This window comes from Conger conger, chromosome 5, assembly GCF_963514075.1.
Source record: "Conger conger chromosome 5, fConCon1.1, whole genome shotgun sequence".
NCBI classification, from domain to species: Eukaryota; Metazoa; Chordata; class Actinopteri; order Anguilliformes; family Congridae; genus Conger; species Conger conger.
In genome coordinates this window covers 52,223,184-52,250,517 of record NC_083764.1, presented here as the reverse complement: position 1 = coordinate 52,250,517, position 27,334 = coordinate 52,223,184, and the positions used below count along the sequence as shown (strand labels likewise).

General features: G+C 43.2%; 1 protein-coding gene across 7 annotated transcripts in view; it reads left to right on the top strand.

The window, feature by feature from the left end:
- The window catches only part of LOC133129293 (cytoplasmic protein NCK1-like), a 49,029-nt gene that overhangs the window by 5,500 nt on the left and 16,195 nt on the right, over positions 1–27,334 (top strand). For 4 of the 7 annotated variants that reach the window (XM_061243267.1, XM_061243265.1, XM_061243266.1 and 1 more), the window contains exon 2: positions 22,128–22,371. In XM_061243267.1, the coding sequence (XP_061099251.1) occupies positions 22,146–22,371 (226 nt within the window). In that variant the 5' untranslated portion in view covers positions 22,128–22,145. Of the gene's footprint in view, positions 1–9,210; positions 9,467–22,127; positions 22,372–27,140; positions 27,226–27,334 lie in introns of those variants that run through there. The other 3 variants (XM_061243269.1, XM_061243268.1, XM_061243272.1) reach the window with 3 other exon arrangements.

Here is a 27,334-nt window from a genome sequence, read left to right as displayed (position 1 = left end):
AGAGGCTAAAACTCAGCCTCCCATAATGCTGTACCTTTCATTGTGACTACATTTTCTTTGTTGTTGTATTTGGTACAGAAATCTGACTGCACGCTCGGAACTGACATTTTTTTAAAAGCTATGAAACACTGCATAGCCATAATTTATGGATGATCTGGAGCCTTGCATTTTTTGTTTTTGTAGAAAGATTTAATGCTTTGTTTGCTTATGAAGTTGTTGTTGTTGCAGTCTATGATGAATTCCGCTGGCATAGCACTTAGCAATATACTGGAAATGCCATTCAGCGCGACTTCTGCATTACCTCCCTATAGACATTTCCATTTAGTATATAGCTACTGTATGTTTGTATCCTTTATCACGGAGTGGATAGAGGTTGTTAGATGGCCAGGAAACTAAAGCCAAAACTGTCAATAGGCTAATCTAATGATATTGGAAAAAACATGAAACCACAGCAAATAGATGTAGATTAACCTACTTTAAACTATATCGAAAATGCAAGCAGACTTTAAAAAGGTAATAGAAGCTGTCCTCAAGAATTTACTGGTGGACTCCCCATAGAAGAATTCTTCTGGTGTGACCAAATGCCTGCAACCTTGTTTTTGATGCATCTTGTGTAATTCAGGTGACTTGACACATCTGGTGAAATTCACGTTAGCCTTGTAGTTCATTACATCGACACAGATTTCAAAACAAAGACTAAATGTCTCCAAACTTTGTTTTCTCCTGAAGGCCACACTGGGCAAAATATCCCCCATGGCCTGAAGAAAGTGATTTATTTTAGTATATTCTTTATTTTATGTTATTTCTTTTTTATTAATATCTCACCTATTTTTATTTTTTTAAACTTCTAGTTACTTGTTTTTCCAGTTCAATTATATTTCAAGTTCAAGGAAATCCACTGTCAAAAAGACGAGTAAAAAAAAATGTAAAATGCAAGTCTCTCAATATCTCAATATTGACCAAAATAATGATTAAGATTTTTGCCATAATCAAACAGCCCTACTGCCATGTCACTTCCCCATTTTCTGTTAGATAACCCTACTCTGTGGTCGGACAGGCAAAGCAGATTATCAAGCAATTTTCTGGGCTTCCCATCATGATTAAACTAAGGAACACCATTAATATGCTGTGATGAGGCTTTTAATGTGTTATTGGCCATTTACAGTGAGTGGTGTGGAGTCCAGGAATGACTCATGCATATTATTTTTAACATCCTGTGCTGCAATCGTTATTTTCCAGTCATTCCAGGGCAAGGTAATTAATCAGCCATAACAAATCAACGCATTGTACCTATTTAAAATGGAAAACAATATAAATAACCCTTTTTTTCAAGCAGCAAAATACACTGTTAATAATGCCATGATTTAAGTCTGGTGAATATCTCTTATTTGTCATGATGTCGTGATTTTATTTTGAGATCTGTGAAAGCGCCATTGTTTTGTGAACTGCGCAAATGCTCTATAAAATATATCCACAGCTTCAGCATAGTGACAGGTTTTCTCAGATTTTAGAAGCTTGGATGGAAATAAATAAAAGCCATCTGGCATTTTGGAAGGACAAGAATACATGCTGAGGACTGTAATTTATTATTTTAAAAATGCTTTGCTGTGCAGTTTAACCACTGACCTAGTATAATGTACACCCACAATTCCGAGCCTGTCCAACCAGTGTACATGGATGAATTTGACTTCATCCACAACAAAAAAGATTGCATAGATGTAAACGATACATTGTCAAGTTAGCCTATGGGTTTATTGTACGTATTGTACAGCTGGTTTAATGCCAATTTTTGAATTGCCTACTGCAGTGTTGCAAGATTAGCTTCTATCCACACTGGCACAAAGAACATTAAGCACTGCAGCTGAAGTGTGTGTACTGTGTATTTTCCTCATTGCAGGCCTCATAGTTCTATTGGAGTCTCCCTGACAATGATGCCGATTTTATCCTGTCGATTGTAAACCTTGTTATATGTTTGATTTGATTGATTGATTTTCTTCTTCCTGCCACACCACCCCCAGCCTCTGTTGGTAGGTCGACTTTATTTATATTTACAGTTATATTTTACAAAAAAGGTGCTCACAAGCCGAGAGGGAAGGGTATAACAAAAACAAAAATTAAGCAAACAAAAACTAACTAAAAAAACTGCAGCAGGGTGATATTGGTGATATTGATGTTTTATTGTATGATATTGTTCTATTTTAAATGCCACAGAAAGGTTGAAATTACGAAAATGGGTCAGGTGGAAAAAAATCTTTCTGTCATGGGTCATTTCGAACCCCATCAGTCATATTTGACCATACTGAACACGTCCTTTACGGGAAGCTCTCTGGCCCCTGTGGCTCTGTGATGCCATCACCCCTTCTACTCTCTCTGACCGGGCCTTGGGGTCAGACCCAGATAGAAAGCACATTTTTATCGGTCTGCCATCAGCCAAGGTTACCTGCCCTCAAAGCTCAAAGGCCCAGATTTTCTCCCAATGTCATGATGGAGGTCTGTGTGTTTGTGGATTGGTGGACATGTACGGAGACCGGAAAACGGTGGTTTGTAAATATCTCCAAGTAACATGAAAATACATCACTTTTCATACTTTGATTCCTTTATTGATTGTAAATTGACTTTGTGGCTCCAGTCCTCACTTTAACAACCCCAAATCAGTGGTAATTGGGATCCCTTTGGAACATTTAAGCAGTTTTTCTAAAAAAAAAGTTGTCGGAAGCGTCATCTGTAATAAAGTGAATTTGCTTTAAGAGACTCTTCCTGCAGTTTGACCTCCTTCCGCAGGTCAGTCAGGTTTACTTCATCCTCGGAAACCACGTTTTGCGAACCTGGCAAGGCTAAGGCGAGTGAAACACCAGGATGGAGTAGAGAGGGTGGTCTGGTCACATGATTCCTGCTGCAGCTGGCTGCACATGCTTACAGTGGTGAACTTAAACATGCCTACCCAAATGACCATGAAATATGCCACTGATTTTACAACTGGTGTAGGAACATTAAAAAGGAGTATTCAATATATGGCTGTATGGGGAATGGATTAAGTGAACAATTATCCATACGGGAATTTAAAGTGTCATTTTAATATTTTGATTTAAAACTAAGCCGGAGTCACAAGGTGTTGTAACAACAGTGCAGTGAAAAAAGTAATTTATTTCCATATTTCCTCTATTTTTGCTTATTTGTCACACTGAATAGTTTCAGATTTTTTGACAAAATGCAATATTAGACAAAGGGAACTGGAGTAAACAAAATACAATTAAAAATTGTATTTAATGCAGAAGTTATCAGATATCCAAATATAAAATCCAAATATATCCACCCCCTCTCTTAAACTTACTAAATGGATGCACCACATTTACCAGCAATAATTTCAGCCAAATGTTTAATTTGGGGGTTTTTGCCCATTCTTCTTTGCAGACAAATTGGTAGGTTTCTGAGTGTGGTTTCCTTTGTCTAATATTACATTTTATCTGAAGATCTGAAGATCTGAAAATATGAAATGATAGAGCAAATCAAAAAGGGGACAAATACATTTTCACAGCACTGTTTTGGGGAACTTGTGATCAAAGGTTGCTGTTTCGGTTCCCTAACTTGTTATTGATTTTGTAATCTGATTATGATTTTTGTTTTGTTCTTACCCCAATGACTGATAGTAAAAGTCCGAATGAACAAATGGGATTTGTCATAAGAACCTGTTCTTGAATGTACGGCATTTACTGATTTGCAATTGGAGCCCCCTTTGAGACCAAATCATAAAACCCCATTCCTGTCTATTTATGTTCCTGCTTACAAACACTATAGTTGTGCATATGCTCGCATTATAAATTTAGTGCACAATATGTTAAAGGTGCAATGCAATGTCTGTACTCCACACTATAGGTAAGAATTTCCAACACGTGGGTGTGTTGCTTCACCCGTTAGCAAGTAGTTGATCACTATATGGTTTGGTGTAGTTTCAGTGTTGTCTTGGTAAAGATTCATTGGGATCATCCCATACAAATGAAATGGAAGGGAGTGTAAAGCTAGTTTGTAAACTTGTTTTCACAGATCTGTAAAAGATGTCTGTGCCATACTGCAGAACAGCTAAGGATCTGTGAAAGAACCTCTTCTTCCCCCCCATTTATTTGACGTGATGTCATTGGAATGTATCGCTTTCTCTGTATTTCTGCAAGTTCCAGCGCATCCTGTCAAATTCAACCTAGAGTGGCTTATATGTCTGTTTATTTATTTACTGCAAGGGCCTAGGGCTTATGCCTGTCAACCTGCATTCAAACAAAGATCTGGCTGGGATTTTTATTTCATTTTTCATACCCCTTGGATGTCAAGAGTATGCTACCTCTGCCGTTTTAAAATATATATTATGCGTTTTGACTGCCACGCAAGTATTGACCCGCAGGAAGATTCTCTGAAAATATATTGGAGCCCGGCTGAACTCATTTTAGGATGTTGGATCGTGAAATTCTCAGTGCCTAATGCACCGTGTGGCTCGTTCATCGACCAGGTTTTTGCCCGTCTACTAAATTAAATGATCATGCATCACCATCAGGTCATCGTGACATCACTGCTGGTGCTGGATTTATTTAGGCCTGTTTATTTATTTTAGTTTTTCTTTTCGCAGATTCAGATATAGACAACAACTGTTTAAGTTGGGAGTATCACTTTTTCCCCCTAACTTGGCAAGGGGGGAAACGCTGGCATTCTGTACGTCTGGTATTTTCTTCAGATGCATTGATTCTCTGGTTCCCCTTTCCATCATTTTTGTCTAGTCACAATCACCATCACGTGAGATTTCAAAACCCCCTAGAAATCCACTGGGGTATGTGAAAAAATGGGTATGTGAGGCTGTGTGGTAATTACTATCAATTGTGAGCCTTTTTGAATTGAATGAGGTGAAATGTAAATATTTTGTGTTCAGAAGAGTCATGGGCACACTGCTTCTGACCAGTAAATGAGGACAAAGGAGTAGGGTTTTTTAGGAGGCTTGGCTCATTCAGAACGCCCTTCAGCCAAGGCAGTGCTGTGCAAAAGGCAGCATGATACTATGGGTTTGACATTAAGGACATTGAATCAAACAAAGCAATGTTCCCAAAGTCAGGTGTCACAAAAAGTTGCTGGCCTTGTATCTGTCATGGTAGAGATTTAATTTGGGCATAGGGAAACTTCCCCTGATTTGGAAAACTTTTTTTTTTCTTTTTTAGCATTTCTTTGTGGTGGCGGGTGAAAGATTTTAGTCACATCGCTGACTCAGAAGTTTACTGAAAGTGAAGTCTTGGTAGCTCAGTTGAGCCTCCCCACTGGTCCCCAGAGATGGCTGTGGAGAACATGTTGGTAGAAAACATGTTTGAGTGAAATAAATGGTCCTCTTAATCCCTAGGGCTTAAGGGGACTCATTTTAACTGTTACTGAAAGGCAGGTGTAGAAGAGACACTGATTTCACCCCCCCCCCCCCCACCATCAAGCCGTTGCTCGTTTTTTCAGAACAGGCTCACCTACGTGAACAAAACTTATATCGTGTGTGTCAACTGCAATGAAGTAAGTTTTTTCTCTTTTTTGGGGTAAGTGAATTAATTGTATTTTATGACACAGCCAACACATGAGTTCCAAGGCTTGTTATTCATATTTCTGTCATTCCAAGACCTTGGTGTGACAAAACAACCAAAAACAATATCACACATTACACAAAGCATAAAGTATTTATAGAAATATGAGCAAAAATTGGAAAACAAAACTGCCAAGTATTAAAATCATTGCCTACCACCACACAAAGAAATTAAGAAATTTAAGTGATGCTGCGGTGCATGTCATTTGAGTTGTCATGGAATGGCCCATTTTCATGTGGTTCTGGTAAATGGTAAATGGTAAATGGTTGGCATTTATATAGCGCCTTTATCCAAAGCGCTGTACAATTGATGCTTCTCATTCACCCATTCATACACACACTCACACACCGACGGCGATTGGCTGCCATGCAAGGCGCCAACCAGCTCGTCAGGAGCATTTGGGGGTTAGGTGTCTTGCTCAGGGACACTTCGACACAGTCCGGGCGGGGGATCGAACCGGCAACCCTGCTCTTACTGCCTGAGCCATGTCGCCCTTTATAGGAATGTGGAGGTAATTAATTGTGAAAGGAGTCCATCTTTTTAGCTGTTGCACTGACAGTCGCATGACTTTGCCCATGTGAATTCTCCTGCTGTGCGTGTATGTGATTCTGTGTCTCGCAAAGATAATTAACTGTAGCCTATCCTTAGCAGTTCTGAAAACCAATGCTTAGTTCTCTGGAATCTGAAATGATAGTGGGGAAAAACCCCGCCCATGACTTAGTGCGCTAATTTCACTCAAATGAGGATGTGCCACAGGAAGCACAAGCATGACCTGACCTCAATAGACCATCAGTTGAATGAGCACGCATGCTCTTTTGCAGCAACGCCCTGTTAATTCTCTACCAAGTAGCCTAACCTGCATGTCTTTGTACTGTGGGAGGAAACCGGAGTGCGGAGGAAGCCCTCACTGGGAGAACACGCAGAAAGGCCCAGGCTGGGATTCAAACCCAGGACCTGCTTGCTATCCACTGTGCCACCGTGCTTCCCATTAGCTCCCGTTAGCCACCGTTAAACCACCTCCTCTGCTCAGATGTGACTGTAGCACTTCACTGATGATGCACCTCTCCTCAGCACTGCGGAAGGTGTGACGCGATACTCCGTTGCCATGGTTCCCGATGATGGGTGGTAGGCGCGGGTCGTGGAGCGCTCTGTGACTGAGTGTGATAATGGAGGATCGGTGTGGAGCGAGCCAGGGGTGGGGGGGAGATGGGAGGACAGATTGGGTGGGGGAAACCGAAGGCTAGAAGAAGGGGAGGTCACAGGGGAGAGGGTCAGTGGGAAGATGTGAGCCCTTCGCTGTGAAACGGAGTGTCTGGCCTTTCTCAAATGTTGCGATCCAGATGGGCGCCTATTTCGGGCTATATAAAATCTGGAGCGCTGATCGTCCCAGAGGACGAGAATCCCACCGTTTCACACAGCCGTTAGCTGCATTAGTGCAGCCTTCCTCACCATTTTGCCTCAAATGACAGGCGACAAGGAGCTTAAAGAGGTTTAAATCAAATTTGGTTTGGGCCCCATTTACTGTAATATTTAGCGTAACAGAATATAGCCTAGTTTTCCCAACCACAATAAGATCATATTAAGCGCCTTCTTTGTGCTAAATATGGTATGACATTTCAGTTTGGTTAAACTTTGACACATTGGGTGTGTCCAAATGATTGTTATTCTTTTTTTTTCTTCTTTTTTTAGGGTTTGCTTTCCATTTAACTTTTGGAAAGTAGTGATACTGCGAACATGATCGTTTATGAAGTTCAGACGGTGTGTTTGGACAAAAACAAAAGTAAAGTGTTGCCCGAAGAAAACTTCTGTTTGACTTTTACTATTTCTCCTCTGATCACTATTCCTTACTGCTGTGTTCTCTCCCTCATTTTCCTTCCCTTGCCTTCCTCTGGCATGGTTTCTGCTGTCATATGGAAAGCGTGGTATCCCATGACCCCCGCAGGCTCCACAGCTGAGCCAATGCGGTTTGTGTCCTTATGTGAGAAACGGAGAGGAAATTCCACGTCAGGAGAAAGGAGGCCTCTGCTCACACAGATTGAGTCAAGGCTATGTGTGTGTGTGTCTGTGTACGAGTGTGTGTGTGTGTGTGTTGGGGGGAGGGGGGATTTTGCTGAGATTTGATGGTACATGACCTTCAATATTAATAGTATCTTCTTGGCTGCACTTCACTTAGTGTTTTGGAAACTTGTATCTGCACCACCCCTCCCTTTTATGTGAAGATCTGTTGTTGAGATTTTGGGATGATGCAATCTGGGCCGGGTTTTCTTTCTCCTTTCTTGGGGTCGGAAACTCAGCCAGGGATCGGTACGACCGTGCTGATGAAATCCTATTTAGTGCTGGACAGCAGAACCAAAAACAACCACTGACTTGACGTTGCCAAGTCCTTGTTTATTGAACACTCAATAAACAGTTCTCCTGGAGGAGTTCATATGTAACGTACAAATCAATACTGCTGAAAGGATTGCGGCTTAGGGGTGAAAAGGGATTTTCTGAAAGACATGACCGAAATATAGTAAAACAATTTTATCTATTCCTAAAAAGACGTAGTAATGTAAATTATTTTCTGTTGTGGGCTGAAATACTGGCCTATGTCTGAATCCTTTCTTCACTGGGAGTTTGTTCCATTTTAAACAAGTTTCCCATGTAAGCAGTATCGTCTTTACTGTCATGGAAATGATGGCTGTGAGACGGGGTTAAAAGAAACCTTCTCTACACTGAGGGATGCAGCCAGCTTCGTGGCACAGTCAGCATGACACAATCCAGATTTGATACCATATCACGGAGCCCAACCACACACCGTTTCCCTCCTCCCACTGACTGCAGCACAATGCTGCAGGCATATTAGCACTATGCTACTATTAGATGTCATTCAATGGTTAATGGGGTTTCAGATTTTCTTTTTTTTTTTTTACATTTTTAAATTAATGGCAAAAACATTTGTAGATTTGAATTGAAGGCTATATGGAAGAAAGCTGAGATTTTATTCAGCATAAATCTGATGTATTTTTGTGAGTGTATGCGTTTCTGAGCCACAGACAAAGGAAGATGAAAGTGATTTGAATGCAGCGTGTGTAAGCTGCACAAAATAATGGACAATTTACCGGTCCCAATCCTCTTCTGTGTGCTGGCTCGGACCATCTCCGCTCATTACTGGGTGGGTGGGGGGGTGTGGGTTGGGGGTACAGAAAGCACATTCCAGTCGGCACAAAGCTTTGGGATTTTACTGGGCTGTCAGAAGGATTACATTGCAGTGCCAGTGAGCTCATGCTATGCAGCTTTTGCTGTAGCTACTCCCCCCCCCCCCCCCCCGGAACAACGTTCTATGCCTTTCACTACGAGGCACTGCTGTTCCACCCCTCTCCCCATTAGCCAGTTAATAGCAACCACTGAACAGGGCCCATTGTGATCATGTGTTTTCTCATAATGGCTTTCACAGGTTTTCTCTGCAGCAGAGGGATGTGGTGAATAATTTCCTTTCTCTTGCTGCCGCAATCAAAGAACGATGCCTTACGCTGTGTGTGCATGAGAAATGATGTGTGCATTGACAGGAAGTTGCACCTTGCGTTATCAGATAGTAGCTTTGTTCTGGTAGCGGCTGTGTTGAGCAGCAAAGTGGTGAAGTTGCAGCATTCCGAGCACCTTCCTATTCATTAACTTGCTCGTTCTCACTCAAATATAACAGAAAACCATACTATTTCTGTTGTCTGATCTGCTCTCCTGGTGTTCCTGTGTGGGGAACTTCAGCAAAGAAGATAGAAGAGCACCCACTTCACTGTAGAGGCACAAGTGTGCTTGGATGATAATGTTTCAGACTGGCCCAGTGGCTCGCAAATGTGACTTTACAGACACATGGTATGTGAGTTTCAGCTAAGGTAGGGTGTGTGTATTTTTGTATGTTCGTGTGTGTGTGTGTGTGTGTGTGTGTGTGTGTGTGTGTGTGTGTGTGTGTGTGTGTGATTCTATTGTAGATTTGTCACTGCTGTTGTAGGACAGCTTTCGTCCGTTTAATTGGATTTCCACTAAGTGTTTGAAGTGTTCACACACGTGGTTCAACTAACTTGGAAGTTTCTTCATGAAAATAATTTAAAATTCCTCCCAGTTCTGAATGTGTTGCTGTTGTTTGGTCTACTGTTCTCCTTAACAAGGTGTTCTACTCCATGTCTGCATTAATATCTTTCAGAGCTGTCGGTAACTTTTGGTTTCTTCAGCCTTTCTTTTAAGGTGCTTCTTTTTTGTGGCACTTCAAGTTTAGCGAAGGGCCTGTCTTTGCTTAGAAAGGACAAACTCACCACAGTGGTCCGTCAGTGGTTTCGCTAATCTTCGTTTGGGGGAAGAAAAAAAACAAAAGAAAAAAATGTTTCTTCCTCTTTGGTTTTTTGACCTTTGTATTGGCTCAGTCTAGGTGCATATGTTGTGAGGGAGCCCTTGAAGGTGACAATGCAGACAATGCTTTGGTGGTCGGCATGATGACCTGAAACGTGACACTTTTGGTTATACCACCTGTGGTTTTCCTGACCACAGGGCTCCTCGTCTGGTGAATGTGGTGTCTTGAATAGACAGGCTGCCCTGGCCCAGTCCATAGGCTGCCTCTGGGAGAACTCTTTTGTCTGCCACAGTCAGGTCCCAAAGGCTCAGAACTTAAACTGTTCCATAACTGCTGTGCCTGACTATACTTCCTGACATGTATTACAGTATTTAATGCTTACTGATTCATGGTTACTTCTGGGAAAAAAAAAAAAATAGTGTCCATGATTTTAATTCCAAGAGAAGCCCATGAACATTACCATGGGAACAGTTTTGCTTCATGGGATCTCTAGTTCCCCAAGATGACTTGGATCAAACTAGTCATCTTGAGGAAGCTTCTGAGTCAGTCGGTACACTGGAGCCTCGTGGGTTAAATGATGATACTTGGGTTTTCTTTTTCTTTTCTGTAAACGGTTTCCTCCGCGGGTTTATAGGAAGTTGCTTACGTGGCCTGTCTGTGAGGCGTTTTCGGGAACTGTGCTTCCAAGCCTCTTTTTAATCCGTGCATGGTGTGGTGTGATAAACAGGAGTGATAATTGCCACAGTTTCACAGGTTTCAGATGTGCCACTTCTATCACCGGCTGGGTTTCTACCTCTGTCCTAGATTATTGGATTTTGCATATTTCTACCCACTGGGCCCCAAATGTATGCCGTGTGTCCTTCTGAAACAAGGCATCTGTTAAACCCAGAAATAAGTGAACCCCACTCCCCAGAGACCCCCCCCCCCTCCTCTTAGCAAGCCTTACCAGTGAAAAAGTGGGGCGGTGGTGTATTGTTACCATGTATTCCTAGCAAAGTCTCCAAAAATTGGCCTCCATAAATCGCTTTTCACAGACTCTTAAGGGCAGGGGGTTATTCATATGGAATTTTAGCCCATTATGTCCTACTTGCTTTCTAGTTTGAACTTTTTTTGTATTAACCTGTTGTGGGGGGAAACTGTACCCAGCCATCTCTGTGCATCTCATTTGTGTCTAGATCTTCTGACGTTTCTATGCTGGCAACAGGGAGGGGAGGGGAGCTGTGGTTTTGTTGTGCATCACCACATCACCTTGGAAAAGAAGTGAAGATTCAGCTGAAAGGCGTCTGGGTTTAAACAGAAGCTGCTGCCGTTGGCAGAGGCAGGTGTTTGTTCTGGGGCGCCCTCTATTTGATGCTCTTTTTAGGTTACTTGCTTGCAGGCTGCAGCATAGGGTAACCCCAACCATTTCCAGAGAGTTCTCACTGGCAGGGCAAGGTCTAGCCTAATTTCCAGGACCCGCCGTGGCTGATTGTCCTCGCTGTGAAACAAAGGCTGAGACGTGACGTCATGGTCTCTGGCCCTAACTTGGCCTAAACTTGCCAGCGAACTGTAACCTAAAACCACAAAAGCACCCGTCTGCCCCAAAGGAGACTGACGGTGGGCCGGGGGAAGGGCGGGCAGGGGGGGGTCGTACTGCTGACCTGGCATGACACTCTCACTAAGCCTCCTGCTTACCTCTCTGCCGGTGGTCTCTCGTTTGCCATTTCCCCACTATTGCCTGCTTGGTACCCGAGCCGAGGGAAGTGGAACCACAAGCTGCAAAGTTCCCATTCTCATCTCTGCACAGCCCCTGCTGGTCAGTCCCACCCACTCCTCGTCCCAGCCAATCAAAGGGAATTAAGAAGCTTCTCATTTCTGCATGGAGATGGAAGCCCAGAAAATGTAGAAGTAAATGCTTATTCTTGGAAGGAAGCCTGCTCTTTGTTTGTGAATAGTATTTATCGTTGATCTATCCTCAAATTTGCGAGCTATGAGCACATATTGTAGCTATAACAACAGTTGTATACTGTTTGTTCGGAAGTCCCCAGTGCCCTGAGTCTTTGGTGAGATAAGGGCTGGATAAATTGAATGCTAGCTATATGAAGTGTTGACATGTGAACTTTTCAAGCAAATGGCTACTTTTAAGATTTCCTCAGGCTGTGACCGATGTAGGCTATTTCAGCTGTCTGCTCATATTATACATCAAATGTAACACTTTTAATGCTTTAATCAAGCGAAGAGCTGATATTCCTCATTTATTCATATGACCGTTCTAACTTTTATTTTTGGTTGTCTGCCCCCCCCCCCCCCTCTTTTGAATTTGTGGTTAAGAATGTAAAGCTGTGTGGTTATGGTGCAAGCAGAGAGGGGTTCATGAAAGTGCAGCAGCGTTTAGGCGACCTGCTCTAAAGCAGATGGCGCCTCGCTCGTCGTTTCATCTGCAGCCGGTTTGAAACCCAGATGGGGAGAGAAACAACGTTTTATTGCCGCCTGCTCGTTTACGCCGCCCATTTGTTCCGCCACGCGGCCTTGAAAACACTGCAAGATTAATGCTGCTCCTTCGCCTATTGTACTGCTGTGAGGTAGCGGCTTGTTCCCCCTCGTGTAGCGGGGTACACCATAACACCTAGTCAGGCCGCAGCTGTTCGATTAGCCCCGAGCATCTGCTGCTTCACTTTGCGAGCGTTGCTGTCGATATTCTGGTTCGGGTTACTGGAAAGGTGGCGTTTTCTGAAGATTTCAAAGGAGGGAAAGGAGAAGCAGTGGGATGAGTTATGGTCGGTGGGTTTTAGCTATTTGGGGAAGCGGAGTGATTGGCATTGAAGCCAAGCGGCTTGTGTTGGGCAGAGAAAACAAACAGTTTCAGCTGAAGTTTGCGCCCTGCCTTTCAGCTACAGCGGAGAAGCCAAAGAGCAACCTCCATGCCTGTTCCTTTTGTTTTCTGAAGAAAGGCCCTGTTCGCAAAGTATAAAATGGCTTTTTGTTCAGGGACTGGATTCCTTGTGTAGCCGCCTGGCTTTCCTTAATTTAATTAGAGGTCGCGGCCCTAGAAAATAAGTGGGGGATGATCATGAGCCAGGGCCGTCACTGTTGATTCTACTGAACAGAAAAACAAAAGCACAGAGCATTCAGATTTACGTGAATGGCTACAGGCCCAATGTAAACACAAACACACACACGCACACACACACATACACATACGTACGTACACATACTGTACGTACATGCGTACCTGCATACAGACAGATTACACTCACGCATATACATACATGCAGATATCCGCACACATGTACACACACAATCTCACACCTGTGGGCGGTACACACGTACATGCTCATGCATACGCACATACGTATTTATATGTGTACATGCGTACATGCATACAGACAGATTACACACACACATACTCATACATACAGATATGCACACATATGTACACAGACACATTTATCTCACACGTGTGGGAGGTACATGTTTAAGGACTGGGTTTGTTCTGGGAGATTAATGGGGCAGAGGGGGACGCAGAACCAGCCAAGTTCAATATTAATTCCCGCGACTCTGGCAGGCTGACGGGCGTCGGATGTGTAGCGGTCACCAGCTGGTCCGGTCGCGGCCGCATTCCCCAGACAAAGCGCACAGTACGAGCCACGCCCAGGCCGGGGGGCCCCTGCTCTGCGCCCGTCTGGCTGACCCACGCCGTCCGTGTCAGGAGTCGGGCGGGGGGGGGGGGTTGGGGAGGGAGCCACGGAGAGCCACGTCCTTCAGCCCTACTTAAGCTTTCTGATGTTTCGCTGAGATCCCATTAGTCTCTGCCGCCAGCTGCAGAGCGGGGCCCTGTTTATCGCGGAGGTTCTCCAAAGTCAAAGGCGCTCGTTTATCGGCCGCGACAGTCCCCCCCCCTTTACGGGAACGTGGGAGAAGCCGGGTGGCGGCGGGGGCAGGATGGAGATGTCTATTTTAAACGCGGGACCTCAGTGCCAGCCTCCCCCCCTCTGACGCCACTGACGGATACCAGACGGCAGCGCTCTCGAGAGCTACACGCCGGCTCTTAGCTTGGCCTCCTGCCGGATCCTCCATCTCACTCGGGGAACTAGTCCGCACTTGAAAGAACAACTGCGTTTGCTACCTACGCTTGTTATTGTCTTAACTGGCTAGCAAACTTAGAAATACAATATTGGCTGATTTAAGTTATAAAACATGCATATTATCAGCGATAGGTCTGTTAGAATTCACCATGTTTTCGGTGGTCGCATGCAAATCCATTGTCAAATGAGAGACCCCTGCAAACCTGCTGCTATTTTCAGTTGTGTTTTGCATTCGGTATAATATTTTTTTCAGGGCGTGTATGAATATGTATTCGGAATGGAATATACAGTGTAGTAATTGGTGTAAAAAGATGAGAAAAATATTTATTCTTTCTACCACATTGCTCACAGTTTTATATTGACCTCTGTGAATTAAGCAAAGCGCGGACAAGCAGTCTATCCTCCAAAATGCAGGCACTGTTTACTGTTGACTCAGTACTGCATTGGTCGAGTTGGAGGAGGACTCTTCATGTGCTGCCATGCATGCCTTACCAGAGGGTTTTTGGTGTTGCAGGATGACTCATTGTAATGCATCAAACTAAATCATCAAAGGAACTGCAACATTACTCTTGGGGTTAAAAACTACAGCAAGGGCCGATCTGTTTCAGGGTTTTGCTCTTCATTATTTCATTAAGTCAATCATACTGTATCTTGGTAATTTGTATAAGCACCAGCTACAGTCACAGACTGCTGTTGTATCCTAAAGATTTTACTGATCCAGGACAGGAGTGAACCAGTGCAGTTTATAGAGTGGTCAGAAAACTAAAATGACAAAAACCAGCATGTAGATCGGCCCTCCCGGACCGGAGTTGTGTAGCCCTGACCTACAGCCTTTAGGTTGAAAATCCAGTACCCAAAATACCACACCTCAGTGGTATACTAATGTGATGTTGCATTTAATTTCCTCTTGTGCTTGTTCAGGCCTTTTGTGGTTAATAGTCCCGTGAACTAATCCTGACCTTTGGCCCGGTTATAACAATGATGTCCTTTATTAACCGCAGACCCGTTGGCATGTTACATCTCCCAGTCCCTTTAAGGGCTGAACGCGTGGTTGCGAGTCGTCTGCAGTTGGCTCAACTGCTCTCTTTGTTTCTCTTTAGGTATCGGTTGTACTCTTCCCAGAATGCACCGTTGTCTGTATGTCAAACCCTCAGGACGATTATTGCATGGGTCCTGTGATCCGGTTCAGAACAGGTCTGTGTTTACTGCCAAGCATCCAACTGCACGCTCTTAGTCACTTAGCGCTCTGAGTAAATAAACACGGTAAGGCGGTTAATGAGTCCCAGATGTGAGGGAGAAAAGCTGTCTCGGTGATGAGAACGTCCTGAATTTATTTTTTGTATGTTTACATCAGGAGAGGCGTTTGTTTAAAATGCTGGGGGAGTGGGAGCGTTTCTGAATCCCTTCTCTTGCTCTCTTCTCACTGTCTCTCTCTCTCGCTCTCTCTCTGTCTTTCGCTCTCTTTCTTTCTTTCTTTCTTTCTTTCTTTCTGTCTCTGTGTCTCTCTCTCTCTCTCCTAATCACTTGCTCTCTCTCCCTCTGACCCTCTCTCCCTTTCTCCCTCTGTTCTCTTTCTGTCCCTCTCTCTGTCACTCTCTCCCTCTCAGGCCAGTGATCTTATGGCTCCCAGCCTCTTGTGTCCCTTTGTTTTTCCTGAGCCCCCTCGGCCAACGACTCTTTACCTTTAGCGGGCCGCGAACGCAAGAAGACCACATCCTCCCTTTGTGCCAGAGTGACCGCTCCATCCGTGACCGTGGGCCATAGTGCCCCGCTATCTCCTCGCTTTTCCTGCTTTATGTTTTGGCCAACAATGGACTATCCCGGACTGTTGTAATGGACGCTGGGTTTAGAGGAAGCCAGGCCCGTTTCTGAACTCATGAAGACTCGCGGGTCGTGTGACGGAGGGTGCAAACGGTCTGTCGGGAATGCTTGAGAGGGCTAGACCCTGAGAACAATGGAATCCCCCTTTTACTGCTTGTTTATTTGCGTTGATTGATTAAGTGATTTTAATTTGAGTCATTGACCTGGGTTCAATGAATAGTCATCCTTAACTTTGATTAAGCCTAACGGACTTTCAGTTAACTGTCAAAAGTCATAGTGCTCTTTTTCATTCTTCATAACAATAGTTCGGCGAGTTTATTTTTGTGCTTAAAACTCGCCTAGGCCTGTGCAGAAAGAAATCAACACTTGCTTTTAATCATAAGTCAGTTGAGCACAGATGTTGACTGAAGTCAGGCCATTTTTTAAATAAAAGAATAAGAATTTTTTAAACCTGAGATATCTGGCTAATGTTGCATTTTTTGTCACAGACGTCACAGGTGGTGCATCGTTTCTCTGTAATTCATTCTCTTCCAAGGGATGTTTGTTTTCCACACAGAACAAACCGATTTAGCTATATAAATACCACACTTGTGCTGAAAATTAAAGCTGAGTTCAACGACGCAGACGGCGACTGCGTTTCTGAGCGTTAATGTCCTGCACGTCTCTTCAGATGGCAAATCTGCCTGCCTCCTCAGGCATTTTGTAGTGCTCTTATCTTTACTGTCATCACATTTTTTCAACATTAATTTTACTCGGTCTCGCCCAACATTATAGCACTTACAAGTGTACCTTTTATTTTTTTAAATTCTTTTAATTTTTTAATAGACGTACTGTAAATAGATCAAGACAACTTTGAAGTGGATGGCTTTGATGTAGAACAGGTAAGCCTTTGCTTAAATATTACATTTTATAAATGATCATCAAGCGTAAACCACAGATAAGAAGGACCAAGTCTTTTTGTTTTAGTGTCGCAGAGTCAGTGTGTGGGCAGTAAACCGTTTTTAGTCAAGGCAGATTTCAGAATGAAGCAGGTCTTACATAGAGGGTTAAAATGTGAATACATATTTGTAAATGAATCCTCAATGCAATGTTTTATTAAACTTGTTTTGTGACATAAGGGCTATGATTATTACAAAGCAAGTTTATGAACGCTTAGTGTAGTAATGGGTAAATATAATATGCAGATTTTATCCAGTGCCTATTTCCTTTCCTACATATGTGGTGGTATTAGGGTGGAGTGTTTATTAAGTTTGGAAATATTAACATAGCATAGTTACAGTATGTGAATTAGTGACAGAATGACTGGCTATAGCACACTCTAAATGCACTTTTCATTCAACTGAGCTAGCTAGACTTTACAGTAGGAGCTCATAATATAACATCCTACCTACAATGTGTATCCTACTTCCTTTTTCTTTGTTAAATGTCTTTTTCTCTTTTTTATGTTTTTGTTAGTACCACATTTTTGATTCTACAGAGTTGTAGATCAGCTATTTACCATTACCAGAGGAACTAAATTTGTCTATGTGCCGGTTGTCTACATAATGGTTTTGGTTTTGTAGCCTACTTGATTAAGGTTTTTAAAATACCGTATTATTTTGAACATTTTCAATGCATTTTTTATTTGTGGCCTTGGTATAGGAGATATAACCCCTCCAAGCCAGTGCATATACATATGCAATCACTTTATCATATACATTAGCAATGGCCACCCTGTCGTGCCATATACTCTTGTATTATGCAGGCCATGTCACGGTTCATATTCAATTTGATTACATTTTATTTGTACAGCGCTTTTCACAGCAGACTTTCCCCAAAGATGCTTTACAGAGATTTACAGTATTCCCTTATACCCATAGCTCAGTCCTGTAAAACGCCCAAGATCAATTCTTCCTTTTCTCTATTTGGCTGCCTAAACTCGAGTATGTTATTTGTCACATTGTTGTTGTGACATGTTTTAAGTGTGCTCTTTTGCCGGGTGACGATGACAGTAATATTAGTGTTTGACTCGGGGACGATGACTCCCTCGTGTTATTCCGGGCCCTCCTCTCGCCTTTGCGCCATGGCGCTGCAGGGGTCAGGAGCCAGCGGGTTCCTCCAGCCGCTCTGGCATGACTCATCTGGGGGGTGGGCGGGGGGTTGAGTATGTGAACTTTATTAACCCTTTTTTCCTGGTGGATTCTGCTTGTGTTGGTTTAGGTTTTAAGCCTGTTTTATATATTGCTCGGTAATAAAATTGTCATATCTATAGTTACTTAAATAACAAGAGGTCATTTTGAGCTGACTGCAGTCGATTATCACTGGGTTGTGTGCTGACTATAAAATAATGGTTGTTCTGAGGGGGGTTTGTGCGTGCGTGCGTGCGTGCGTGCGTGCGTGCGTGCGTGCGTGCATATGTGTGAGTGTTCACATGCACGTGGGATGTATGTGGGGTCTTGATGACACTTCCAAGGTTGGAAGCTCAGCTCTGAGACCCACCAGGATGGTGGGATTGAGCGCAGCCAATCGGCTTGCGGTGTGATGGCACAGGGCGATGTCACCGGCTGTGTGTGCCAAGGAGTGTAAACAGAGGACCAGTTATCCCCCATTACTAATCCAAAAGAGACTTCTCGTTTTATCAGCTGTGGAGTCCATTTGCCTGGCAGGGCTTGTGGGTTTTGAGTGGGACTTGTGGTTGGACTTGTCAGTTTGCAGTAACATGATGTAATTCAGCATAGCTCTCATGCTAGGCTAATAAAATGCTGTGTCTACATTTCAAAGTTCGTATTTAAACTCCCCTATAGTTTCATTGGAAGACTTAGTTTCCTTCTCTCTGGGTGGGACAGTTTGTGAAAGCATTCAGTCACATTTAGAATTGGGTACTGCATGTGTTGCATTACTATGTTTCCATTGTCATTATGGTAAAGGCATGGTGAAATCCTTTTTTGTTTCAACTCATTTTTCCAATCTTTTTGCAAGTTTAGCATTTTTTGGTTAACAAAATAATCATCACCCTAATTTTTCGCTTTGCATTTCTTGTGGCTGACTAGAGGGCCATTAATAACCCAGCTGAATCCCTGTGGTCATTCAGCACGCTGACCTCAAGCCACAAGTGCTGGCTCTAAATTAACATTTGTCCACTGCTTAAAGGGATAGTTCAATCAATGGCATATCCTAAAACTCAAATAATATAAAGAAACTGAGAAAGCAGACTATCCCTTTAACAGTGGCTTACAGTTCATTGTAGTTGTGACACTCCTTTATCACAGATTGGGTTAGCGGTCATCAAAATCGGTGGGAAAAATGCTTTGGGTGGAATGCTTCTATTGTAATGCCAGTATAAGTTTACAACAAATGTTAATTGAATCCAGGCCCAGTTTCCAAGTACAGTATGCTTACAGTGTGACTGAATGATAGCTAACTTGGAAAAGCTACCATGCTGTACGATTGGACCCGGGTACAGTGTAAAGTGGGTTGAGAATTGTTTTCCTGTCGTGTCCAGCCGTGCGTCGTTTATTCCTGCAGGCTTCGTCTCAAACTTTTCCCCGGTTCTTTTGTGCTCGAAATGTCAGAGCCCTTCTATTGCACCTCTGAGTCAGCAGAACGGTGCGGGTAAGCTCACAGCTCATGTCCCATGGTTCAGACCGGCCCAGCCGTCCCAGAGCCAAGCCAGTTGGGGTGGGAGGGCGAGCCACTCTGTGCGTTGCTCTGAAGCCATGGAACAAGGGTGATGAGAATGATAAGATAAGGATGGTGACCAAGGCACTTTTGATATGGATGTGTTAAAAAGTCTTTACTTATATGACTAATGCATGGGCAAGAAATTAAAAGCTGATTGAATAAGGCCTATGTGCTGCAATGCATCTGTGTGTGTTTTTCATTTCTTGCCCATGCATTAGCCATATAATAAAGGCTTTTTAACGCCTCCATATATAGAGTGCCTTGGTCGCCATCCTCGTTTCATCACAAATAAAATGAATTGAGCTTCAAACTCTTCTCTGAATGTGGCTGATAGTCTTTAAAGCTGGCCACTGTTGGCTCTGTTTTCCTTGAGAGTTTGAGGTGATGTTGATGTTTCAGACAGAGAAAGGGTGATGACAGCATACTGAAAGAGCTGGTGGAAATTCTGAAGAAGTGGTGATGGATGTATTTCCCTCCAATTAAGCCGCAAACTGCCTGGGCTGCTAAACCTGTGCCGCTTCACACTCATTCACACACAACACGTTCCCCGTGGAGCACCATGTTGAAACTGTACATGTTTAACATGGACTACACACACACAACAAGGAAAACGGTCACACGCTCATTCATAATCACTCACACATATGAACAGGCATGAAGGTCTCCTATACACGCACCTTATACAAGTTGCTTTAGATAAAAATGGCTTTGGATAATAACGGCTAAATAACTAATGTAATGTCATGTGTCCTGTACACATGCAAAACGTCTGTTGTGCTGCATTCAACTAATTGCCGCTTGCCATATTTCAGTATTTCCCACTCTTTTTTTTTTTTGCTCACAGGATGTCAATAAAGTGTTAATTGTTTGCGTTTCTCCGAGTGGGGGCGGGAAAGGTCGCCGAAGTTCACGCTGTACGCAGAGGTTTGTTTAACCAAGCCCGTTGTGGTTTCCAGTGCCCTGCACCCTGTTTGGGGCCCCCCTGGGTGGCGCGTAAAAAATATCAGGAGAAAGGTTTATTTTGGAACTGCTGCGACTGCGTTGCTGCACTCATAGGACCTCTCGTGGCCTGCTTTGGGGATATTTGGCTGAGTGAATTATTGGTTAAGGGCCGGCTGTTTCCATGTACTGCGTGCCCTAGTTTACGTTTGGGCTGGGCCTCTGATGGATTTGAGGAAGTCTCATGTTACCCATAAGGCTGCACTCTTGAGTTTTGGCTGGCTTGTTTTTGTTTTTTTCTTCTTCTGGTCCAGATAATGGATTAGCAGTTGGCCTACTATATTTCTGACAGAAGCCAGAGCTTTCTACTCATTTGTCATGTCACTCCAGAATGTTATTGAAAGAAGTTTCCTGGGAAAGTTCCATTTCGCAAATAAATATATGCTTGACTCTATTTTTGTTACTATACACTCAGTGAGCACTTTATTAGGTATTTATTAGACTTCATTAGTCTCTTGCTACTGTAGATTATCCACTTACAGGTTTCATGCGTTGTGTGTTCAGAGATGCTCTCCTACATACCACTGTTGTAATATTTGGTTATTTGCGTGACCTTCCTGTCAGCTTTGACCGGTCTGGCCATTCTCCTCGGACCTCTCTCATTAACAATGCATTCTTTCCTGCAGAAGTGCAGCTCACTGGATGATTTTAGTTTTTCTCACCATTCTCTGCAAACTCTAGAGACTGCTGTGTGTGATCAGCCGTTTCTGAGATGCTCAAACGGCCACCAACAATCATTCACAAAGTCACTTAGATCACATCTCTTCCCCATTTTGATGGTTGATGTGAACATTAACTGAAGCTCCTGACCCGTATCTGCATGATTTTTTACATTGCACTGATGCCACATGATTCACTGATGAGATAATTGCATGAATTAGTAGGTGTACAGGTTTTCCTAATAAAGTGCTCAATGAGTGTATATTTGATCAATCTCACAAGATGAAAGGCATCCTAAAACAAAGTGCACACACTTGTGCAAGAGGGTCAAGGTATCTTTTATTGGTTTGGGCCTACTTATGCCCATAATATTCCAAGTGTAGGTTGGAGACGGTATGGCCAGAATGGCGAGTCTAACCTGACTGGCGTATCTCCGATGACACTTGCAACGTCTGTTGTTCAGGATTTGAAACGTTGTGTAACCTGAGAGGGAAAGCTGGGGCGTTTTCATTGTTTGTTGGTACACTGTTAAATTTGATACTTGGCTTGTGCGTACTTTATCTGTCATATCTGGATGTTGTGGAAACGGCACCATCTGTCGGCTGTGTGTACATAACTGATTCATAGCCCTCATGGTCGCAGAAGGGCCAAACGTATACAGCAGGTGTTTCTGCGTGGTTTCCATTATTTCGGTCTCGTCTTTCTTAGAGGCGATAGTGTTTTTGCATTTTTACTTAACCAGTTTTGTTCCACAGTTTTTGTTTTATGAATGTACTCGTCTCTAATGACCTTTCTTTTTTTCTGTTCCTTTTTCTTGAGAACTGTTTCTGATTTGTTTTTGTTTTTTTATTGCTTTTAGAGTTTAATTCGTTTACTTTAATATGTATATATATATTTTTTTTTACATACCTACGATTTTCTTTATTATTTTGTGTCAGTCAAGATTAAGTTGTCCTTAATAGCTCAATTAAAGTCTCTGTATCTCTTGATCTTTCTATCCGTCAGTACTGAGGCCAGTGGAAGATGACGGATGAGGTGATTGTCATCGCTAAGTTTGACTACACGGCCCAACAAGACCAGGAGCTGGACATCAGGAAGAATGAGCGACTCTGGCTGCTGGATGACTCCAAGTCGTGGTGGCGCGTCCGAAACGCCACGAACAAGACGGGCTTTGTGCCCTCCAACTACGTGGAGAGGAAGAACAGTGCCAGGAAGGCCTCCATCGTTAAGAACCTGAAGGACACGCTGGGTAAAGCTCCTTACGCTTAAGTTTTGGCAGCCATCTTGTTTCATGATCAGTGTCACTGCTAAAGTATATTTTCCAATTTCCTGGTTCCTTCTGTAGGAACAGTGTGCATGTAACAAACAAAGAGCATGTGAGACTCTTCAGGTCTTCCTTCTTAAGAGTGCCACTAAAATTTTAGGACCATTCTAGAATTTGTTACCAGGGAAATGGTTTTGCTTGACATGCCAATGAATAAGTATTTATCAGAATTTTTTTTGATAGTCTCTCCAGCTAAAGCTAAATTTCATAATATAAATCTGTTCAGAACAGCTGGAAGATTGCAGAGATCAAAGGTGGATGCGCATACTAGTCTCTCTTCCAAACTGGTTAAGTATATTGCAGCTCCTTTCAAAATGCCTACAATTTACATACAAAGTTGTTCAAAATATCTTGCAAAGTCCGTGTTCTTGGCGATCACATGGCTTATTTTTCCCGAGAATATATGGCACTTTTTGTTTTTATGTGGAGCGTGAAAGGAATTCTCAAAATATCTCTGGGTGGATCATTTGACCATGGGCTTTTTGACCATTGTTTAAAAACAGGAATGTCCTTTTCTGACACATCTTTTGTAAAAATGTTGGGAGCTCCACAGAACTGTCATTTAGTAATCGTCCCCTTGAAGCGAAAAGCTTTCTGTGTGGAAAAAATGTGCTTGATTGTGAAGCTTGACAATGTCAAACGGAGGGGCCTTTTTTTATCAGGCCTGACTCCTGATTTTTCTCATGAAGGTCGAGGCACACTCCTTTTCTCCTCTGACCCTGGAAATGAAACAGACAGGCCAGTGTCCGTTGAGGGGGGAAGGGTCTCTTGTTCTGTAGAACGAGGAAATTCTTGCGGTGAACTTACAGCAGTTGTTTTTAAACCGGTTGAAGAAGGTTTGCTGTCAGAATGGAAATATTTATTTTATTTGCGGTAAAAAACAACAGAATTAATTTCCTTGCATTGTGTGTGATTAGTATATACAGTCAGAGTAGAAAGCAGACTCCCTCACAGTGAGTGTAGCCTTGTTTTTCCCCTGTCCTACTTTTTTTTGTACAGTAATTTGATACGTTTGAGCTAACTGGCATGTGCCTCCGGTGAAATGCCAAAAAAAGCTTCAAAGAAGGAGTGTATTGAGTTCACTAAGTCCCTCTGTTTCTTACCAGTAAAGGAAGGTGGTCAACAGCAGAAATAAGGGCCCCTAGCCTTGCCACTTCTTTCCATGTTTGCAATGGAGGTGGCATTAACAGACCTGCACTGCAACAAATTCCTATGAAGAAAATTAGTACAAAGTACTTTAATTAGGAAACGAATGCTTGAAACAAAAAATAATTAGCTGACGGAGTGGCGATTTCCAATTGCCTTTAAACAAACTGAATACCTTTGCATGAAAGTACTTTTTAAAGTTATTAATCTCATCAGAAGGAATATTACATAGAATATTTTTACTGTTGCAATTGCTTCACAATGTAAGAAGAGACTTCCCCTTTTCTATAAAATCAAAAAAAAATTTAAATTAGGTTGAATGTTGTTAGTAAATAATTTGTGCTGGGGAGAAAAAAAGAAAGATAAGCACATTGCAGCTGAAAAGAGTGCAAAAGCGAGTATAAAAACCAAAGATGCAAGTACAGCATTTGCAGACAAGCCTTGTCATCATTATGCTGACAATGGCTATCACACGCAATCCAAAAGTGCAGATATAAAAGCTATGAAGGAGTGAAAAACCTTTCTCTTCGTCTTCAGTGCGCCTGTTTGAAAGTGGGCAGAACATTTTTGCTCTAGTACTTGTTTAAGACCGAAACCGAAGAGCTGAGCTGGTCCAACGGTGCCGTTGACAGAAAGGCGGCCTCTCTCCTGCCCGGAATCTTCTCTGGCTTCATTAAGTGTAACTGGAGCCAGTGTGGAAAGCGTCTTTTCCTTTCCTTCAGGCGACGTCAGGAGGCGCAGATGATATAGCGAAGCTTGCGGACAGTAAATCCGGCTGGGCTGCAGGGCGACATTACTGCAGTTGACAGAAAAGCAGCATTTGTGAGGGCTACAAAATGGGTTTTTAAGTCTTTGGGACTCGGTGCCGGAAGAGGTGTTCAGTTACGCATTTTGCATTGCCCACGGAACATGTCTTCTGAAAACTAGGTTTTTGAGATTGTTATAATGGGTATAACTGCTTTATTCTGTGTGGAGATTAAATTTAATAAACCGCTCCCTGATTTGCTGAATAAGCGTTCTTGCAATAGGGAGCCTCTACTTCCTGTCCATTTGCCAAAGCTCTTGTCCTTATCAACTTTGTTTAAGTGCATGGGTAGTTCACTTAAAATTGGTTCGATACGCCTATTGTGTTACAGACTACACTCTAACTGAAAATCTGGAATCGTGTACTCTCTTGACAGTGGAGCCACCTAAATCAGGCTCATACCGACTGCATTGAAATAAATCAGTCATAAAATAATGAAAGAAAGTTCTGGAAACGTTCATATCCGTAGTAGTCTTTGTTCTCTGCGCGATCCCTGTTCTTGCTCTTTATCTCAGTCGTTTGTGTGTTTCTGTCGGTTTTTGGTGTTCCCCTCCTGTGTCCTGGTTGTTCTTTGCTCATGTCAGAACAGGGTGCTTTCTTGCGGTGCGTAAAGAACTCATCCTGCTTCCCGCCTGACCTACAGCCTGGATGTTGTGGTGGGGGGTGGGCACAGGGCAGTTCACTTTTTGGGCGTGACGCGGGTGGCTGTCCGGACCTGCCTGGGTCGCGGCCGGAATGACTGTGACGAGTGGCTGCCCCCTCCCACCATTCCCGTTGAAACACCGCTGCTCCAGTGCAACATTTGTGTTCCCATTTATATTTAGACTTAAAATCTTATTTCTATTACTTGTTTGCTAAATGAGACAAAAAATGACTGCCAACAAGGTAAGAATTTCACTTGACACTTGTCAAACAAACAAGGAACTTAAAACAAGCTAATATCATCTACTTGAGAGAAAAGAAAAACATCTTAAATCTTACTACGAGACTAAAAATACTTAGTCTTGTGATAAGACGGCTTTTTCTGCAGTGCAGGAGATCGGTGAACCCTCCCCCCTCCGTTCCAGATGATTCTCAGACAAGTCACCTGTAAGAGCGCTTCCTAAATTACAGCCCATACAGGTGAGCAGCTGTGTGCGCAGACGTGACCCTCAGCGTAGCTCAACGCAGACGGCCAGCTGTTACTCTGTCAGCCGCTCCATATCTTCAGCCTTCTCTGAGGGCAAAACATGAGCGGGGCTCACATTTACCTCCTGAACGGTGTCTGCCGCAATGTTTGCAGTTAGGACACTTCAGAGAAAGGAGGCCGGTTCCGGAGTTTTCCGTTTGTATGCGTGCCTGCATGCAGGCGTAGGTGTGTGTTCTGTATGTGCATGTGTTTCTTCTCAAAGCAATTCTACAGCAATTCAAAAACACATGCTCTCATTGCCACTTGACACTAAGAAGAGGGTTGGAGAGAAGATGGAGGATTGAGGGAGAGGAGAGAAGTGAATTTGCAGAATGTTTCCCATGAGTTATTTCACTATTTCAGTTTTTTTTATCTTACCATGGTAAACTTAGTCTTTTCCATTATTATCTTGAATGATATAATCTTTTGTATGAAGGTAGTGCTATTATGTTACATCTATGCTTTGTCAACTTAAATGTGTGCCTTCTGTTGCAATAAAGCAAAGGCCAAGTGAAATGTAAAAATAAAGAAAGAAGGTGGGGAAGCAAGAGGGAGATGAGGAGAGGATGGAGAAAAGAGAAGGAAAGAGAAGAGGAGGAGAGAGCTGAGGGCAGGGAAGAGCAGAGGTATTGATATAGCGAGAGAGGCAGTAGGCCTGAAAAAGAACAAGGGAGAGGAGTTGGAATAGAGAGTGAGATGAGGGAGGGGGGATGGGTGAATCTGTTTATCTTGTGCCTGCTGTAGATCCCTGACCCGCAGTGTGGGAGAATGGGAGACCTCAGGAAGGCCCTGGAGGCAGAGGGGATATTTTTTGGACAGCGCTGAGAGAAGTGTCTGTTAGTTTAGACTCCTCAATTACCCAACCGTCCACATGGTTCTAATAGAGGATGTATCAGCTATCGGTGACAAAATACACGGCGAGTTGCAGCTGGTCCAGGTGTAATTCTAATAACTACAACAATAGGGTGAGGGGTTTTGTAGAATAAAAACATGCAGTGTTTACATGATTACACACACACGGACACACATGCACACACATACGCACACACACACACTCTCTCTCTCTCTCTCTCACTCTCTCTCCAAAGCAGTGGTCTTCATTTCAGCCACAGGATGTGTTTGGTTTCGGTGTTACTTAATTGATCAATGAAAGCAGTTGCTTACATAGTTTAGTTGGCTCTCCTCACCTGGTTTCTTGTTTCTGCTAAGAAAGGCAAAAACAAAAACCAGCAGACCCTGCGGCTCTCCAGGACCAAGAACGATGATCACTGCTCTATAGGGTTTGTGATACGACTCGCTGTTCTGCACGGTTAAGCGTGTGCAGTAATAAAACTATGCTCAGTTTGACCACCGTGTTGTATGAGGCGACGACAGTTGCTTTGACTGCGTCCCTTGGCCTGGTTTGACAAGTTTCCTCTGGAAGCCCGGAGAAGGAAGGGGGGGAGGGTCAGCCAGCAGCTGGAGAGTTTCAAAGGAGGCCCCCTTCTGCTGTCATTGGCTGCTGTGCATCATGTGACCAGGGTGGAGAGCTGCTCTGCTAATAGCTCTGGACTTTCAGGAAGTTCTCATGGAATAGCTTTGTAGCTGCGGTGGGAGAGGCACGTACCGTGCCGGGGACAGCCCGTTATGGATATGGCAAACCTCTTCAAGCATTTCTTTCGTGAGTCGGCTCTTCCTTTTTCTACCCTTTTGCCAAAATCTTTTTGAACTGTTAATGTTTTTTTGAGGATGAAATAATTTGTTATTGTGAAGGGTCTCCTTTGAGTGCT